At 36.3% G+C, this 20306-nt stretch overlaps 1 protein-coding gene across 3 annotated transcripts in view; it reads left to right on the top strand.

The window, feature by feature from the left end:
* pde4b.L (phosphodiesterase 4B L homeolog) overlaps positions 1–20306 on the top strand; it is a 240064-nt gene that overhangs the window by 140073 nt on the left and 79685 nt on the right. For all 3 annotated transcript variants that reach the window (XM_041590376.1, XM_041590377.1, XM_018258223.2), the window contains 4 exons: positions 10699–10893; positions 12694–12730; positions 12846–12916; positions 20006–20055. In XM_041590376.1, the coding sequence (XP_041446310.1) occupies positions 10699–10893; positions 12694–12730; positions 12846–12916; positions 20006–20055 (353 nt within the window). The remainder of the gene's footprint in view (positions 1–10698; positions 10894–12693; positions 12731–12845; positions 12917–20005; positions 20056–20306) is intronic.

Raw genomic sequence — 20306 nt, 5'->3', positions numbered from 1 at the left:
GGTTTTTTTTGTTACAGCTTTACCCTTGCTTATAAGTAAAATATAAAAAAACATCACTTACTGAGTGCAAGCACTGTGCATTGCTAATTATGACAGAGTTCCTATGGTACGTCGAGATGATGGTGACATTTAAGTCAGGGAATAACCTACTTATCATTCCAAATGTCGGATGTAAAAATAACAGTTCAATATAATGCCTAATAGTTAGAGAATTTAGAAAATGCCAGAAAAATACCAGGCTAAGATCAATGATAGAGAAATATGCAAAGCCTCATACGGATTATTAACTTTGAACACACAGATTTCATTGTATCTTATAAAAAAAAAATACAGATGATCTTGATTGGGCCCAGCTAATTTTTTAAGAAAAATGTTCCTTCTTTGTGAAAATTTCTAAGGTTTCAAATATATATTTAAAACAAAGACTTAGACATGTATATTATATTTTTATATACTGTGCCTACATTATTATAATGCCACATTGGGGGAAAGGAGAAAGTGTTAAATACCCTTGTGCTCTTTTTTTCTTCTATTTTCTAAAGACAAGACTATGCATTTTAAGGATTTTACCATTTCCACTTGCAGCTTGGTGCCGTTAACTCAAAATATTGTAGTCCCAGCCTTTTAGGATACCAGGGAATTTTTTTGTGCTACTGGTATACTAATAAGGGGTTTCCACTTATGTTTTTACTGACCTGTTAATGTATTATTTCGGCTTTAACTGTACCATATGACGTTAATGCAGCTATTAGACCCTACAAATGTGATGGATTTCTTAACTAACCACTAAGCATACAAGAGAAATGTTTATTTGAACTCAAATGTGCAGTAAAGATTTACCGGTTTTATAAAAACGGACCCCTGACAATTGGTTCGGCTTGTGTGTGTGAGCTGTTTCCAGTTATGCTCCAAATAAAGCATACAGTATAATTCATATATATTTAATGTATGCATTTTAGATACTAAGTAAGTGTTCAATCCCTCCAATTAAACTATAGCCCCAAAATATCTCTTAAACATAAACAGGAGAATGTAATTAAAGTCGCAAAGAGCAAAACAATTCGCACCAATAAGAATAAAAATCCGCATCTCGCAATGTAATACTGTTCCTTAAACTGTTATTGTATTGCGAATAGTAATTGCTCATTGTAAATTGTAATCGCGCACTCTTAAGAAGTGCTTGAAGGTGTCGTAATCTTTTGGAGCAAACATAATGACTTTTTCAGTAAGAAGTTTTATTACATTCACTGCGATATTGGCGCAAACTATAAAATTCGCAAACGGCCTTTCACTTTTCAGAAGTGGTCGCTAAACAGTTTCCATGTTCACAAAGCTATATTAAGTTTGTGCAAAGCAAAATATGTTCGCGCAAATGCATAACTTTTCGCATTGCCAATAGTCTTTCCGTTACCGACTTTTATTACATTCCCTCGAAAGTGTTCTATATACAGGTATGGGACATGTTATCCAGAATGCTCTGGACCCGGAGTTTTCCAGATCTTTCCATCTACTAGTCTACTAGAAAATCATTTAAACATTAAATAAGCCCAGCAGGATTAAATATATCTTATTTTGGGTGAAGTACAAGAACTGTTTTATTTTTACAGAAAAAAAGCAAATCATTTTAAAACGTGAATTATTTGAATAAAATGGAGTCTATGGGAGATGGCCTTTTTTATAATTTTCTGATTTTCTCTCTTCGCATTCTCTGTTGTTATTTTTTTTAATTGTTCTTACCAAGATGTCTTCATTCACAATAATTTAGAGCCAGTGTTATACAAGGTCACCTGAAGTGTAATTAATTTTAACAATGTATTGTTTGCTTAAGTGATCACAGCCATGATCACATTTTATGCCTTTTCAGTCAGTGTCTAGAACAAGGTTTACTCAAGCCTGTGAGAGTGTCCCAGTGACTTCATGCTTTTTATATTTTTCACCACCACCAAAAGAGTGTATTCTGTTTTTCATATTAATGGACAACTTTTTGTACTATAAGCTTTTTAGGTTCTTGTTGCTATTTTACAAATCTATTTAAAATAGATTTTGCTGATTGGTACGCAAATTTGTCAGCCTCCAATGTTCTCTCTATGTTATAAAAGAAGCATACACTTCTTTGATTTGTAAGCAAGTCCAGGTTTTGTGATATGCTTTGGCATGATACATAAGGGCCAATGATGCATTTGGCCACTAGCCAATTTCCAGTAATGAGCCATGAACTCAAGCTCATTCTCTGTCTCCACCTCTTCTCACATATTTTTTCAAACTTTAATACTTACTAGAGTTTGCTATTACAAAGAAGGCAGCTTCTCCTGGGAGGGGAAAATATGGTGTGTTGTGTGCATCATGTGCACCAGATGCATCAATAAAGTCTGGTCCATCTGTATATAATAAGGAGATATGCCATACTTTCTTATGTAATTTGTACGTTCTTGGAAACAAAGTTCCCTTGAGAATTCAGCATAATGTCCTTGTATGCCTCTTTTATTATTGAAAACACATTTTATTTTCCTTTCATAGTTAAACACATCTAATGTGGCAAACAGTTATTCTTCCATTAACAGCTTTAAATTTCAAGTATCACCAGGAAATGACATGTTGTATATGCCATTACATATAATGTTTAATTCGTTTTTTGTTTTTACAAAATTCTGCCACATTTCTGAAGGCTTGGTATTTTTTATTTAAAAATATGTATGCTTGCACCTAGTTGTTTATTTTTGAGGAGGATATAAACATATACATATATTTTTTTTTTCAACAAAAACAGCAAGCATATAGTTAATACTCATTTGACGTTGCATGATGTCACATCACTCTAATGTCAGTAGGCACTGGGCATAACATTATCTATGCTGACAAGTTACTAAAGATGACCTGGAAATTAGGGAGAAAGGTCTTATTTTATATTTTTCCATCAACCTATAGAACCAGCACTGTGCTTCTTCATGCTGATATTACTTTTTGCAGCCTTTTTTTGGGTGAGTGCGCTCTTCAGACTACAGATTTAGTGCTCTTGCAATTGTGTCCTGGGTCACAGTAAATGATTCCCATGCTGTTCAAAATAAGTCCTGCAAGTTTATGTTTACCCACAGTGTTAGCTTGAAGAGAGGTGCTTTTTTTTCAGAGATTACACTGAGTGACTTACTGCTCTTTCCATTAATATCATTGGGAAGCAACGAGCGGCAGGTAGCTGTAGGTTTAGCCCTATTTGCTACAACCCTTAAGGTAGAAGAATATTTATTTTGCAATCTGTTTGATGTATGGAACATCTAACCAAAAGGCTTCTCATCTACAGGGAGACAAATTTCAACTACTGATCAGAGTTGTTTAGAGTTTACAAGTAACATGGAACAACTGTTAAGTCAAACGTACACCTTTAATATAAAAACACATATATACAGTTATTATTTTGGCTTTAGAAAATGTACTTGCCTTTTATTTTTTACAAGCTAAGAACGACAACAGTAAGGAGGGAATATCTGTTACCATTGCTTAAATTAAAATCTCTTGTGGAGGTAGAAAAAGAAAGAAACAGAAAAGGGGGGAAGAAGAGCAAAAAACCAGGCATAAAATGAAAGCGTGACCTCTTTAAGTTGAGATTCAAGTCTGACTTCCTTAGAGTAATTGGTCTATCGAGACCAAGTTAATTCCAGTAGTTTATCTTCCAAGTGAGCAGTCATTCCTTGTACAGGGCAAATTCATTTTACATTCTGTCACCAAGTAAGAGTTGACATATACTCAAGTCATGGCAAAGCTATGACCCATTTAGCTGCAGAAAAACATCTCTGCAGTAAGTTGCCTATCTCAGTTGCCTATGCAGTTTATTGAACCCTACATTGATCAAGAATGTGCCCTTATATGTTCTTTAAAATAGATCATTGCATCTGAATAGAATAAAAAATAATTGCAAGTACTTTTCAGTCTGTGCAGTAGTGTCTAGTCACTGTTTGTACATTGGGGTATGTCTGCAACAATGCTTTTACTTCTAAAGATGATAAAGCATTATTATTCAAAATTCCAAAGGGAATTGTCCCCTCTGTAGTGATTTGTTATTTACATTTGTTCAGCCAGGAACTAATGATAAAGTCTTTTTTCATGTCTTTCATGTCTTGTCTCTCACCCTATGGATATGCATTATTAATTCAAATATGTATTTATTTATAAAATAATGTGATTTTCTTATTTGCCGCAAAAAAAAAGAATGTTGTAGTAAAGAGTAAAGAGTAACTACAGAGGATGCAGACCCTGGGGGCCCAGGAAGAATAGGAAGCTCAGTGGGACATTTTTATTTCCAAAGTTTCAATTTTAAATCCTAAAACAGAGTTTCAAGGGCCTGAAAGTCCATTTAAATTAAATGTAAATAAAGGATAATAATAATGTGCAGTCCATGGAGCGATTTGTGTATGGCATGACACCTAGCACAGATGGTTAGCAAAATCCCAGTTCTAGTCATGGGCCTATGCATAATTTTTCCCAAATCTGGAGGGGAAATGTAAATATCTGAAATACTGTTTCTCTACCCCTCTAATAAAATGAGATTTTAGATAGTAGATAGTAACCCTTGTTGTCCAGTTTGACCTGTAGTAGATTGCATCTGCTGGTGCTAGGGAGAATATACACAAGTAACTGTGCCATTTGACCAGAAAGCACCTGGTTCTTTTGATTCTCCACTCTTCTTAGACAGTATGGGGCATATACAAATGAGAAAATTTTATTTTGTTGATCATCACATGTAAACTTTTTGTTTGGGATTCAATTGAGGAGAAAAGAATGTTCATGTGAGCTAAACTTGATTTTGGCCCAATGTGTAACACAGAGCCTGGTAACTGCCAAGCCTAAGCAAGGTAAGGGCCTTCATGAATTAGATTAGCTAGAAATAAGTATACAAGTATATAGTTTGCAAGGGTACTGTACTTTTGCACTTTGAGTAACTCTGTATTTTGGGACAGCGGTGGTGCTTTGTCGATTGTCATGTTTTAATAAAAGGTGTTTTGCTTTCTTCCTCCCTTTTCTATGTGTAAATAAAGTATAAATAAACAATGAAAATTGACAGAGATGGTGCAGTGTAATAGAGAAGTCATTTTAAATAGCTTTAAAAATAACTACGTACAGTCTGCCAGATATATAAAATTTAATGTTCATGGCAAACAATCTCTTTACCAAACTCAAGGGTCCGTTTACTAAAGTGCGTTAAAAATATTCGCACAATATATAGACAGAATTTTCGCCAAATATGTTATCGCCACTTTACTAACCTGCAGTAAATATAAATTTGCGAATTTTCTTGCACAAGAATAATTGTTCGCCAGTTATCGCATTCGCTGAAAATAACGCTACGTACACATTAACGGCTGGTTTACTAAACAGCGAAATGTGCTATAGACAAAATTAACGCCAGAATATTCGCAAACTTTTACCGCCACCTATGTAGTGGCATAAAAGTATTTTTTTCGCCAGAAAATTCTCAAGGGGCAGGAAATATCCCATAATACTGTTTTATTTTACCCATCATTCTTTGCTGACAGGAGAGAGAGATCTGTAGCTATTGCTGACAGGATGTTTTGGCTTCTGCTTCTATCTGTTGCAACAGCAGCAGTTTCAGCTCAGAGTCGTATTATTGGCAGCGGGCATCACAGTCCAAGGATTCGTCAGCCTCTACATTTTTTTGGTTTCATTGTGATTGGCTACATTAAACTGTGCATTTCTATGAAGCAAAGAGATTGACTGGTATCATTTCTTGTTCCTATGATTCTATTGGCAGAAGGGTTTATATGATGCAGACATGTTACTCTGGTGATGTTGTTGGATGGTATAATCATCAGTCAATAAAGTTTATGAGTTTTGAAGGTGCATTTCATGCCATAAATGTCACAGTAAAAATTGCCATAATAACCGCCATAAAACAAGACTATTTTATAGCATAAATATTTGCAAAAACTTAATTTTTCGCCAGAAAATTCGCAACTCACTAAAATTACCGCTAACGTAAGCTGGTTCCTTAACGTAGTTACCGCAAGTGATTGCAATGACTTCTGAGCGTATCGCTGTTTAGTAAACTTAGTCGCTGCGAATATTCTGCCGTAAAAATATTCTCAGCGATAACATGCGGAAACTTAAAGTCAGATTTACCGCACTTTAGTAAACGGACCCCTTAGACTTTTACACATACAATATGATGTAAAATAGAATGCATTGCTATGCTCCCACTGTTTAGTTTTACAGCCTCTCTATTTGTTTATCCTTTGTTCATCCAGGATAATTACCTTGAAATTACACATGGTCTTACCATTATTTCTCTTTTATCCAAAAAATTTGTGATTTTCCAGATTCAATTTGAGATGCAATTCAATTCAGAAAACTTATCTCATGCTTTATCACGTGAAAACTCTTTTGAAGTCTATGGCGAAAAAAAACAGGAACTGAATTTGGAGAAAGGTTTTCTTTCTCCTTGATTCGAATCTCGTCCATGAGTTTTCATGTGATAACTAGGCCAAATTACCCACTAGCACACCTTGACCCTTAGAGTTATAGTTCCACCTGGTGCTCAATGTCTCCTGAGGGATCGGCACCCTCCAATTCGTAGCAAGTAGAATGGAAACCGACAGATCAAGGCTGTTACAAGTGGGATAGACCCTGCATGTTTATTAAATGCAAGTGATGTAACATTTCAGGGAGGGGAATCTGTCCCTGGTTTATTTAAAATTAATATTTTTCTCTGTAAACTAAAAAATATATTGTGAATAACTCATTAAAATCAGTTTTAAAATTTACATAATTTATAAATAGCATGACAGGTTAAAATCCTCATTAAGGCCACGAGTGACCTTGGTTTGAAGAGCCCAAATCAGCTACCAGTACCTACTAATCCTTGTACAACCAGTAGGGTATCTGACTCCTGGAAGAAAAACAACAATACGAGGGTGTAGCTGATATATATATAATTTTATTGAGCTCATATTCTAGTCTTTCACTGCCCAATCAGAGCTATTTGGTTTCTATGGTTCCCTCTTTTGGAGTAGAATTATGGCAGTTTTGTAAATCCGGGATGAGATCTAAGTAGCGAGATCTAAGAATAATGAGTTTTGTTGAATTCAGTATTGTGTGCCATTGTTTCAGGCTAATTGTCATTCTGGATTGTGTAGTACTATTAGTTAAACATTTTAGCTGTTAGGCTTTTTAAAAATGCATCAATAATATTAATAATAACTGTCTTGCCAGGCTTGTACTAGAGTATATTCTTGTGTATTATCTTAACCAAGCTTCCCAAAACTATATGCCAGTTGTATTCCTATTACTGGGCTGCCAGTGCTGCTTTTATGGCTTTGGGGCAGCATAGGTGGACGGTGGGGGACATAGCCCCTATCTGCTCGCCACGTAGACAGGCAGAATTTGGCACATGGGAGGGGGGATTTTCTGGCTTTAAGGTCAAGGGATATTTACTTGCATTATCTTTAAAGGGATCCTGTCATCGGAAGACATGTTTTTTTCAAAACGCATCAGTTAATAGTGCTACTCCAGCAGAATTCTGCACTGAAATCCATTTCTCAAAAGAGCAAACAGATTTTTTTATATTCAATTTTGAAATCTGACATGGGGCTAGACATTTTGTCAATTTCCCAGCTGCCCCTGGTCATGTGACTTGTGCCTGCACTTTAGGAGAGAAATGCTTTCTGGCAGGCTGCTGTTTTTCCTTCACAATGTAACTGAATGTGTCTCAGTGAGGCATGGGTTTTTACTATTGAGTTTTGTTCTTAGATCTACCAGGCAGCTGTTATCTTGTGTTAGGGAGCTGTTATCTGGTTACCTTCCCATTGTTCTTTGTTTGGCTGCTGAAGGGGGGGAAGGGAGGGGGTGATATCACTCCAACTTGCAGTACAGCAGTAAAAAGTGATTGAAGTTTATCAGAGCACAAGTCACATGACTTGGAGCAGCTGGGAAATTGACAATATGTCTAGCCCCATGTCAGATTTCAAAACTGAATATAAAAAAATCTGTTTGCTCTTTTGAGAAATGGGTGTCAGTGCATAATTCTACTGGAGCAGCACTATTAACTGATTCATTTTGAAAAAAAAATTTTCCCATGACAGTATCCCTTTAACAATTTCTACAAAACTTACAGGCACATATACAGCTATATTTTTTGCCTGATGAATCCCTCACCTTCCACCGTTTTGCTTTATGTTTTATGTACTAGTTTTTAATTGTTTGAACTAAAGGTGAAGTTTTAGTGTTACGCTAGTAACTTATCTGTACTATATTGACAGCCTTGCCTGAACTGGTTAGCATTAGAGAGGGAGGAGGTGGTGTCTATTTACTAAGACACCGCAATATTCCTTTTCTCTATTTTTCTCGTGTTTTGGTTTTATGGCTTTGCCAAAAGTATTTATGAGCACGTTTTGTCCAGTTTTCAGTGAAGAAAATGTACCTCAGTCAAGGCAAGCACAAAGTGAGGTAAATCAATAAATTCTTCACTGACAACAACTGAAAGAGCACAATCTTTTTTTGAAAATGAAGTCTTTTCAAACAAAATACACTGAAAGTCAGCAGTTAAATGAGAGACTATTGCTTATTCAGTAAGGTATCTTTTAACATCAGGCTTGTGCTACCAGCTATTTAACCATTCATGCCTTTAAAACCTTTATATAATAACTGGCAGTTGTAAAATGATGCAATTATATACTGTGTATATTCTGTAATATTCCCTTTGTTCTACCCTGGTTTGGTCCTAACTAGCCATTAGCAAAGCATAGTGCCAATGCTTTGCCTTAGTTGTGATGTAAGCTCATATCTCACAGTATTCCCAGACAGTGATGGGTGAATCTGACCCATTTAGCTTCACTGAAAATTCAAGAAACTGTGAAAATTCTACAAAATGCAGTGAAATCAATGGGCGACAATTTTTTTGTGACGGGTGACAATGTTTTTCTTCCATTGGAGTCTATGGGCATCATTTTCGCTGCAAAACTTGGCGAAAAATTTTGCTCATCACTATTCCCAGACATTCATAGTCTGCTCCATACTCCTTCTGGTAGTCATTCCCTTAAACAATAAGCCTGAAGAGTAAAAATATGTTTCCCAGGAGAATCCCCAAACATGCATACATAATGATGCCTTGACGTATTTAGGGCAGTAAATGCTTGTGAAATCATAATAATGACAATATTGTATGTACATATATTTAAAACTGCAGTATAAACAGATCCTTGCCTGCTCTCGTTTTTTGTATTCTATATGCTGAACGTAGAAGGTTAGAACAGGGGAGTTCTATGTTATCACTACTAGTAGGCAGTTTTTTCAAAATACCCACCCCTTTGGTTTTGGCAGTAGCCGACTGATAATGATGCCGTTTGAAATGCTCTGCCTCTTTTTTTAAATGTGATCAGGACTATGGGAATAAATATATTTAGATAAGAATCCTGCATGCCGGAATGCAATTAAGAGAAGCATTTCAAAGGTCATGTGAAATGAACTGTTGAGTTGCCCTCATATCTTGGTTGGTCACTTTTATTATTAAAGAACCTGATCAAGGTTGTACAAGGACACCATATTATTGTTCAATTTGAGGGGCTAGTCTGCTTTTTATACCACATCAGATTAAAGAAACACAGACACTGCATATTCTGGTTTTATTTGCACTGTAATTTGTGTGCAAGACATCCTGGCACATATTATTTTCATTAAATAAACCTGCATTCTTATCAGTGTAATATAACTGTAGAATAGAGTACAATAACAGTTATATTGGCCTAGAGTATAGGATATTGCTGCAAATTAATATTTATCTGTGATGCAGCCATCACAGTATTTCAGTATTTTTTTATTCTGGAGTGCCATCTACTGGTGTTATGCATTTAATTCAGTGTATCACTTGAAATTTGAATGTTACCATGAATTTAATTTCCTGTCTATAAAAAAAGAGGAAATCTCAGTTATTTCCAAAATTGCTATTAAGTTTTCTAAACTATGTTTAAGTAAACCAATTCCATATATAGTATGTGTTTTCAGCTTAGCCCCCCTTGTCTGTCTTCCCTTGCATTAAGATTCAAAGATTATAAATTTGGAATTCTTCTGACATAATAAAATTGATTTTATATATATATATATATATATATATATATATATATATATATATATATATATATATATATATATATACACATTATTCCTGGCCACAAACTATATATATAGTTTGTGGCCAGGAATATTCAAGGAAATTATAAAAATAAAACCTACAAAATTAATAAATGCCTCTGTAACTGCCTTGCTAAGTGCACCTACAGCTGTACGGCTTCAAGATGGAAATTGTATGGTGTGAAACCTGAAGATTGCTAGAGATGCTTTAAAGTAGTGAAGGTACCCCCAATAGGCTTATATATGCATATCTTTCATGTCCTGTAAACTATTTAAGGAAAGAAATGATCTGATTGACTTCTGGACTTTACAGTTCTGCAGGTAAACTTTAGCTGTTTAACATAAATGTTCCAAGTCAATGTTCAAGAGAAATTAACTATAGTAATGTTAATCAGATGCAGCTGTTTACTTGCAATTTCTATAAACAATGTGTTATTAATTATTCAGAATGCTTTACATTTGAAAACTGCTCTGCCTAGCATGATATATTTAATTAATGTCCTTATGTATTGCAGGAAAAAAGTACCTCATTAGCTTCTGAACATTATTTTGTTTTCTTTCCAACAGCTTTGATGTTGAAAATGGCCCCACCCCAGGACGTAGCCCTTTGGATCACCAAGCCAGCCCTGGCTCTGGACTTGTGCTACACACCAACTTTTCAAGTCACAACCAGCGCAGAGAGTCCTTTCTCTATCGATCAGACAGTGACTATGATTTATCACCAAAAACTATGTCCAGGAATTCCTCTGCTGCCAGCGAGCAGTAAGTGACTTATATCAAAGTAACTTAAACCAAAGATTTGTCTTGTATAGGAAGCATAATAGAAAAAGGTTACATTAAAAATTATTGTATAATCAGTGCTAGATTCAGTTATTTTACTGTAAGTAGGAGCTAAAACAAACATGGATGAGCTGCCTCCTCAGATCCAACACCAAGCTGAAATTGTAGAGCTTGGTAAAACAAAATATAAGCTCCCTAGCATGATATAATTACTGTATAGTCTAGGCAAGCACCTCAAATGTGTCCAAAATATAGGGGATATTTGAAGTCAGCAAGAAGTTCCAAAACAAGGCCAAATATCTCTCCGGCTGGTTTGAAAATCCCATCGGGGTAGGACTAAGAAATTCCTATGTACATTTAGCACAAATGGCAATAAACTACTTGACTTGACTAAATGCACACAGTGCTGCTGTTTTTTCGCAACTGTTTGATCCAATTATTGGCCCTAGGAATCGGATCATACAGCGTCAGACCTCTCCAGATAAGCTTATCTGTCTGTGTATGGCCAGCTTTAGGGTACAATCTAATACATCTCTAAAACAATGATAAGGCATTTCTGTGGAAGGAGAAATCTGCAGATTTTTCATTTTCCAACAATGTTAGTTGCTATTACTGTGACTACGGTCATACCTCAATTCCTGTATTGCTTTTTAGCCAAACAGCCTGGACTACAGTTCTTAGCAATTCCAATGAACTGGAATATAAAGACAGCCAATGAACATTTTTTCAATCTGTGGAATCAGACGTTTCTGTAAAAAAAAATGTATATTGTATATATATATATATATATATATATATATATATATATATATATATATATATATATATATATATAGTCATATATAGTCATATTATTAACCGGCACTCACCATCAATCAGTCAAATCCCGGGGTGCTCCTGGAAAGAGAGCAAATAGATATAGTTAGGAGCACTCACGGGTGTCGTGACAAAAAGGTTTTATTGGAGTGTTACAGCCTACCCCACATCAATGCGTTTTGGTTCTCTCTGAACCGTCGTCAGGATGCATTTTCACTATATATATACTGTATGTCCCACAGTGTCCGCACTCAAACCAAAATGAGGCCAGAGGTACACGATCAAATATGCTGTAGTATATGAAAAGCAGATCAGCACTCACTGTAGTATGGTGAAAAGGTGTCAATTTATTTCACAATTTTACATCTTATCCGATGTTTCTGTCGCCATGACCATACTACTATGCTGATCTTCTATTTCATATATACATATTTATACACCTTTTCTATGTAACAACTGAATGAGCTCATCTCAAAAAGAGGGGAATATTTTCCCTTGAAGAAGATGCAATAATACAAATATGGATGGAACAGACATCATCAATGTACAACGTATCTGAATAAAACCGTCTTCACTTCAGTTGTGTATGCCAATTTCATTATAAACTTTTTGTGTATATTGTCATATGTAGGGGGCTGTTTTCTGACCTCAAGCATTTGATTCTACCACTAGTCAAGAAATACTTGGTTTATGGCACAGGGAAGTGTTCCTGAATAAGTCAGTGTATAGTTATTTCAAAAACGATCAGTGTTGCAGAAGAGTGCATGCAGACTTTGTACATCACTATGCTTGTTCTGTCTGTATCCATCTTGCAAAGTAGATTAAAATGAACACACCAATCACTGACAAAGGAAAACAGCGATGAATGAAGTCATTATGAGCGAATACAAAATACTGAAAGGGACAGCATCCTCTTGGCCTGTATAGTAATCATATGATTAAGTGCTTTCTTTTTGTCTGTTTTAGGCATGGAGATGACTTGATAGTTACACCTTTTGCTCAGGTATGATCCCTTTGCCTTCCCCTTACAGCAAACCTCTTGTTATTTGTGTGCTAGTGCCTCTGCATTCTCATTACAGTATGGTAATCAGATAAATGTTTCTTATGTTTTTCCCTAGGTGCTGGCGAGTTTGCGCAGTGTGAGAACTAATTTTACAGTGTTGACCAATGTGCATGGAGCACCAAATAAGTAAGTCTTTATAATTAGCTTCCTTTAATACAGTATAAGTATAAAAATGATTATTTGTGCATAAGAAATATGGATGTATTCACATATGAGCTATCTACTGTTTTATTCCTAAAGAACAGAGACCAAAGTGCAATAAATAGGTGCAATGTGTCATTTCCTCATAATTCCAATGTCATTGCTCCGATATTCAACTCCATTGCAGTTGGTCCAGGACAGCACACCTGGGCATCATGTCTACTTCGGTGAGCACAGATCATACAGCTCATTTATGATCCCAAAAGCAGTGTGCAAAGTGCAATTATGGGCATGAGTTGGCATATATTTTACCCACATTTCCAGCATAGCTGTGGCATCGAGTTGGCAATAAACCTGATGCCATTGTAGCCCAAGGGCAATGACTTCTAGACAAATTTAATGAGATTTAAAAGACAAGGGCCTTAGTCAATAGGTCAATGTGCTAGGTACAGCTATATTGGCAATACATGCTTCATATAGCAAGGGCCCCTTTTCTGCACCTAGCACATAATTTTATTAATACAGACAGAATATAATAAGGCTGCAATTATAGCATTTCCCAGTAGATGGTGTAGTTATATCCACTTTTCCCCTAGTTTATTTTCTGCTGTTTGTACATCGCATTCTAGTTTTTTTACAATGAGGGGCAGTAATACAGAATTTTGATCCACTGAGATTGCAATGCTCTGTAATCAGACTTTATATAATCACTGCCATAAGACATGCCTGAACTGATGCCTAGACAGAAAAAAGGACCATTTGTGAACACTTGAATGTATAAGTACAAAATGTGACTATGCTTCTTTAACCCTTTACTTGCAATGAAATGTACATAGCTCTGACATAAAAGTACCAGTAAACAAAAGCTATTTTTGCATTAGCAAAACAACCCTATGCTAAACATAAGAGTGCACCTTTTCCAATAAGTTATCATTTACCCTATATGTCTTGTTTCAAGTAAACTTTATGTCAACAACCCTTTAATGCAGATTCTACGTTTTCTCAAACTTGCAAAACATTTTTTTTAGTACGATCCTCAAGCATTCTGTTAGCCAACTCCTCTGTTTTATATGCCAAGGCCAAACCAGTATATTTAACCAGATGGCATAAGTGGCATCACATGGCATCACATTATATCACTTTTTTTTGCCAAATCTTTCATTTTGAGATTTAGGGGCAGATTTATCAAAGGACGAGTTTTAGAGGTTTGTGAGGTTTTTTATGAGCTCACAACTTTTCCGGTTTAAGACAAAACTTGGGGGGAACTCGAATCAGTGAATTTGGGGTGAACAAACCAAAAACTCAAATGAATGAAGTTTTCCACAGGAAAGAACTCAAATTGCTCGAATTAATTGAGTTTTTGAGTGAACCCACAAAAAAAAAAAAAAAAACATCATGAAGGCTATTATCATCTTCAAATGGTTGAAGGAACCTCTGCTATTGACTTCTACATGACCTGGACAGGTTTTAGCTGGAGTTTTTTCGGATTCTTGAAAAATTTGAGTTTTTTTTTAACCCAAAAGTTTGAGTTTTTGACTGAAAACTGCCCTAGAAAAACTTGAATTTTTGGGAAAACACAACTAGACCTTTGATAAATCTTCCCCTTAGTGTCAAAACAATAAAAAGCGCCACATTTTGGAACATAGCATATTGTTTGTCTTGCACTAAGCCTGGTTTACAGAGAGCTGTAAATAAGTGTCTGTTGATTTACATGGCAATGCAAGGTGATATTTAACCATGGGTCTGACATTAATTTATATGCTGTTTTTATAGCATTTTCTGGGCTCATTCAAATTTACAAGTCCTGTGTTTTTCTTGCTTGCTGGATATGGGTAGAACAGCAATGCAAATAGTGGCCTGACACAGAACTTGAGTTATGTTTACCATTGTCAGTGGAAATGTCAAGCTTTACAGTAAACAGAAATGCAGAGAATTTAATTGTCTTGAACTTCTGTTTTTATGCTTAGGATTTGTGTAGAAAATATCAGCAACCTTATACTTGTGACACCATATAGTTTAGCTATGTTATTGTGAAGAGCAAAGCCATGTATTATGCTGAAATGTTGGGGAGGTACATTTGTGCATTGTCCTGTAATAAAGTATGGTACAGCTGCAATATTCTGGTATGTGGTGAGGTACAACCTTGTATTATGCTGCTTTGTACTGAGGCACAACCCTGTATTATGCCATTATGTGGTGAGGATTTGTCTGTGTGGTAACACATACTGAATCTATATTGTGCATCAACAGAGGAATACTTGCAAAGTTCTTGCAGACTCATAATCTGTTGTCCAGTAATAGACATTCAAGCATCAACAGCCTGCAGGCTCTTTTAGTGTAAAATGGGCAAGCCCCAGCAGCTTTGCACAAAAGAAACCTTTAAATTAGAAGCTTAGACAGTTCCCCAGAACCATCAGGTGAGGCATACAGGAAAAGTGAAGGTTGTTTTACGTTTGGAAAACTATTACCTCCAGCATACACTAGTCATGTACCATTTCTCATCAGATCTAACTCAAACGTATAATATCATGCAGCTGTCTGATTGTCTCCAACCTGACTTCCTCATTCATCTTTGCAGCAAAGGTAAACCTATGTCAGCAGAGGTATTTGCCTGGAAGGACACTAATCTATAGCAGCCATTTAAGATAATCACTGAGAAATAAAGTGCATGAAAAGAAGCTAACCAATTATTTTAACTTTTCTAGGGAAGTTATTTCTACCATATGTACATTTGTTAATGTATACTACATAACATGACCATATCCAGGAATCGAAACCTAGAAAGAAATTGTGCCAGGTGACCAACGTGCGTCTCAATGTGTGTGACAATTTGTGCACACATTTTTTAATCAATCATGGTGCTAATCTGTACATGCAAATTAGGGTTTGGATTTGGCCAAATGCTGCAAGAAAGATATGGGATTCTCAAAAATGGGGATTCATTACATCCATACTGAAAATCCGACAAAAAATACCCTGTATTGTCCAGACAAATAAAAGTACAACACTACAAAGAATAAAAATTATATTTTTAAATGAGGCTTTCTCCTCCTTCATGACATCAGCAGCACAACATTTTAGAACTCAACAGTTAACAATGACCATCCTTTGAAATGCTTCCAATAAGCCTGAAGTCATGCCCCATTATGTTCTACCTGCGATACTCATATCCAAACCCAGCCAAACTAAGTTGGCAAGTGAAAACAGACAACCTAACTGGCCACCTTCAGAAAGGCTTTTAACATTAGGGGGCCAATTCATTAACTTAGAGCAGGGGTCCCCAACCTTTTTCACGTGTGAGCAACATTTAGATGTAAAAAGATTTGGGGAGCAACACAAGCATGAAAAATGTTCCTAGGGGTGCCAATAAGGGTTGTGATTGGCTATTGGTAGTCCCTATGTGGACTGGCAGTCTACAAGAGACTCTGTTTGGCAGTACATCTGGTTTTTCTGTAACCAAAACTTGCCTCCAAGATTGAAATTCAAAAATAAGCTCCTGCTTTGAGGCCATGGAGAGCAACATCCAAAGAGTTGGGGAGCAACTTGTTGCTCACGAGCTACTGGTTGGGGATCACTGACTTAGAGTGAAGGATTCGAAGTAAAAAAACTTTGAATTTCGAAGTGTTTTTTGGGCTACTTCGACCATCGAATGGGCTACTTCGACCTTCGACTTCGACTACGACTTTGCATCGAAGGATTCGAACTAACAATCGTTCGACTATTCGACCATTCAATAGTCGAAGTACTGTCTCTTTAAGAAAAAACTTAGACCCCCCTAGTTCGCCACCTAAAAGCTACCGAAGTCCATGTTAGCCTATGGGGAAGGTCCCCATTGGCTTTCCAAGTTTTTTCTGATCAAAGGATAATCCTTCGATCGATGGATTAAAATCCTTCGAAGGATTTAATCGTTCGATCGAGCGATTATTCCTTCGATCGTTCGATCGAACTATTTGTGCTAAAATCCTTCTACTTCGATATTCGAAGGATTTTAATTCCCAGTGGAATATCGAGGGTTAATTAACCCTCGATATTCGACCCTTGGTGAATTTGCCCCTAACTGTCGGCTATTAGTCATACAAACCTGGGCATTAGGCCCCCACAAGCTGTGACAAAAACTGCAATACACACATACCCAGATAGACAGAACCTTTACCCCCAACAAATTCCTTTAAGACAGATTATGAAAATAAATTAAGGGGATGATGGTTATTATGTTGCTCCTGGTTGCCTGGCTTTTCTAGTCCTGCTATTACTTCTACTTCCTTCCTACACCATGCTCTGCCTCTAACCCCTGCCATGCAAACCTCATTTCCCTTGCACTTCCAACCCCACCATGGCTTTCTCTGCCTATGCCCTACTGCTGTTGCAGTAGCCCCCTTTTTTCACATATATTAAATATCTGAACATACTACATAATACTAGAGCCTTCTAGCCTCTTTGCATCGAACATAGACAGATAGAAAAGTGTTTCTTCTTTTTTAATATAAAACACAGATATCAGCTATCTCGTGTAACATTATCACACTGTAAATTTGCCAGGCATGAATTTGTGGCGAATTTCCGTGTTTCAATGCCGGCAAATAAATTGGCAAAACTGTGGAGAAAATTTGTTATTTGTTATTATGAGGGCGCCCATTGACTTTAATGCATTTCGACAAAATAGGCATGCGTGTAAAAATTGTTGCGGGTGCTGAAATTGACACACGTCAAAATAATTTTGAGGCCCATTAACTTCAATGAATTTTGCGAATTTTTCGTGATTTCGCAAAAAAAAATTCATATCCGTTTTTTACATTTTTTTTTTTTTTGGGACAAATTCACCCATCACTTATTGTGTCCGTTAGCAGTCATAATAACACAGCCCACATATCTTATCCAGCAGCAAGTGCCAGCCAATGATTTTACCATTCTTTCTCATTGATAGGACTGGTAATAATTATCAGTTGTTAGGTAACCTAGCCCTAAAAAAATTATACCTATGTGTTCTGGGAACCTTCAAATACATTTTCCATAGTTAGCTCTGAAATCAACAGGCACTCATCTCTCATTGATCTCTAACCTATGTCTGGCTTTACTGCTCATAAATGAAACCATAAGATCCCAGTACAGGGTGGGTGTAACAGCCTACCTTGCAAGACTTCAGTCCTATAGTGCCGCTAAATCACACTTAGAATTTGGAATAACTATGCCACCTGTTGCACTAAGGATGTGAGTTGGATTATACGATTGATATGACATGCTAATTACTTATTTAGACCATTTACTAAAACCTAATAATTTCATGTGATGGATTCCTTACTCCAAAGCAAAAATGTTATTAGAAGATAGAACTGTTGTGGATACTGCTTATGGAGGTGGAAACTAGACTTTAAATTCAACCCCTATTATATATAAATCACTTTGCAACTGATACAACTGAAACTGTACTCAAGTACTGTGATAAAGACCAAAACATTTTTTATTTGTGCTGACCCTAGAAATCACTAATAAATCTATAAACCTTTAGGTGTGAACAATAAGGCTTGTAAGGGATCTCTGTTAGAGTAAGTTGCCACCAGGAGGAGCTGTAAGTCTGCAATTGTATAGTATTGGGCTAAAATCATTTTAGGTGTATTGGATTGTGTAATGTTGCATCATGCAATGACTGTATTTGATTTGGCATTAAAGACTTGACTAACCATGAAAACTGACATCAACCTGCATTTTTAGAGAATAAACTACGTATTTATGACTGATGTTTCTCATTTATCCAACTAGTCATTGTGCAGAATATGCTGCTTAATGTAATACGTAGGTTTAGTATCTCATAGAATCTTGTTCAAGTTGTTCTCTGGTTTATTTTGAAAACGATGTCGTGCAAGAATATGCCACAAGTATTTTTCGACTGAGAAGCCATATTTGTCAAGTACAAGTATAGAATCCATTATCCGGAAATCCGTTATGCGTAAACCCAGTACAGGAGGGCCATTTCCCAGAAATGTGGACTTTATCTTAACTATAATATTATAATTAATGTTATAATTAATTATAAATATAGTAATATTCATCCTCATTGGAGGTAATGTTTAAATGATGTTTTAGCAGATTTGCAGATCCAAATTACAGAAGGATCCCTTACCTGAAAAATCTCAAATTCTGAGCTTTCTGGATAACAGGTCCCAGTGGAGTACCATGAGCATGCCCCCCCTCCCGCTGCCAAATATATCTTTGGATGGGTGATGGGTCCAGTACACATATCTCTTCCAACTATCAACCCCACTTCTGCCGCAACCCCCCTCCCCTGAAGAAGGCCCCTTACCTGAACCAGAAGTTATTATGGGGCAATCACTGCCTCTAAATATCTCAGTACATTACCATATATACCATATATATATATAGTGTAGTCCTATTCTGTTCATTGTTATGACTAGATGTTGCATTTAACCATCGAATGACTCAATGCTTTACCACTAAAACAGGTGCAAGTGTTGAAGTACTAAGGCACAAAATTGCCCCCTTTAGGGTCCATACATGGAGCACTTGTACCTGTTCCATTGGGAGGAGCAAGCTGCGCCTTGCCCTGTACCCAAAGCCTGACACATTTTTTTCCATTATATGGATAAAAATTAGCCCACAGAAATATTTATAAACTTTCCATTTTTGTTTGCTCCACTGCTTTTTTCAACAGAAAAATATAAAGTGGAAAAAGTTAAATAAGAGTGCTACCTTTTATGAGCTTACTGATCAATAGTTAGCTAATTCCACATCCCTGTCATACAAGTGCCCAATCAATAAAGGTTTGTTACATTGTACTTTTTTAATAGAACAAGAGTCCTGAAAGCATACAATTAAAATGTTTATTAATATTGTTTATTGCATCAATTCAACTTCTAACCTCTTTTATAACACTATTCATTACATTGCCCCCTTTATATCACATGAGAAGATGTTTCACAGATTTGTTAGTTGATCTACTGTATGTTATCTGAAAAGATGATGCCACAATGCAACCACCCAAACTCTTATAATTTTGGATGGCAGACTGTTTACTGAGATCTTCTCTGACATTAAGGTTTATCATTCATTGTATTGCAGGAGATCACCAATGACAAGTCAGCCTCAAATCTCCAGAGTTAATATTCAAGGTCAGTAACATGTTTTGGTACCATTATAGTGCTGTTTTTGGTCAGTTGGTTACTATAAAGCTGTAATTAGTGATGGGCGAATTTATTCGCCAGGCGCGAATTCGCGGCGAATTTGCACGTTTCGCCACCAGCGAATAAATTCGCGAAACGCCCGCGAAAATTCGCAGCAAAAATTCGCCGGCGTCAAAATTTTTTTTTCGAAAAAACGGACGCCGGCGCCAAAAACGGGCGCCGGTGTCAAAAACGAGACG

The sequence above is a fragment of the Xenopus laevis genome, chromosome 4L (genome assembly GCF_017654675.1).
Source record: "Xenopus laevis strain J_2021 chromosome 4L, Xenopus_laevis_v10.1, whole genome shotgun sequence".
Classification (NCBI taxonomy): domain Eukaryota; kingdom Metazoa; phylum Chordata; class Amphibia; order Anura; family Pipidae; genus Xenopus; species Xenopus laevis.
The sequence above is the reverse complement of the archived record's forward strand: the minus strand, read 5'-3'. Positions and strand labels throughout refer to the sequence as shown.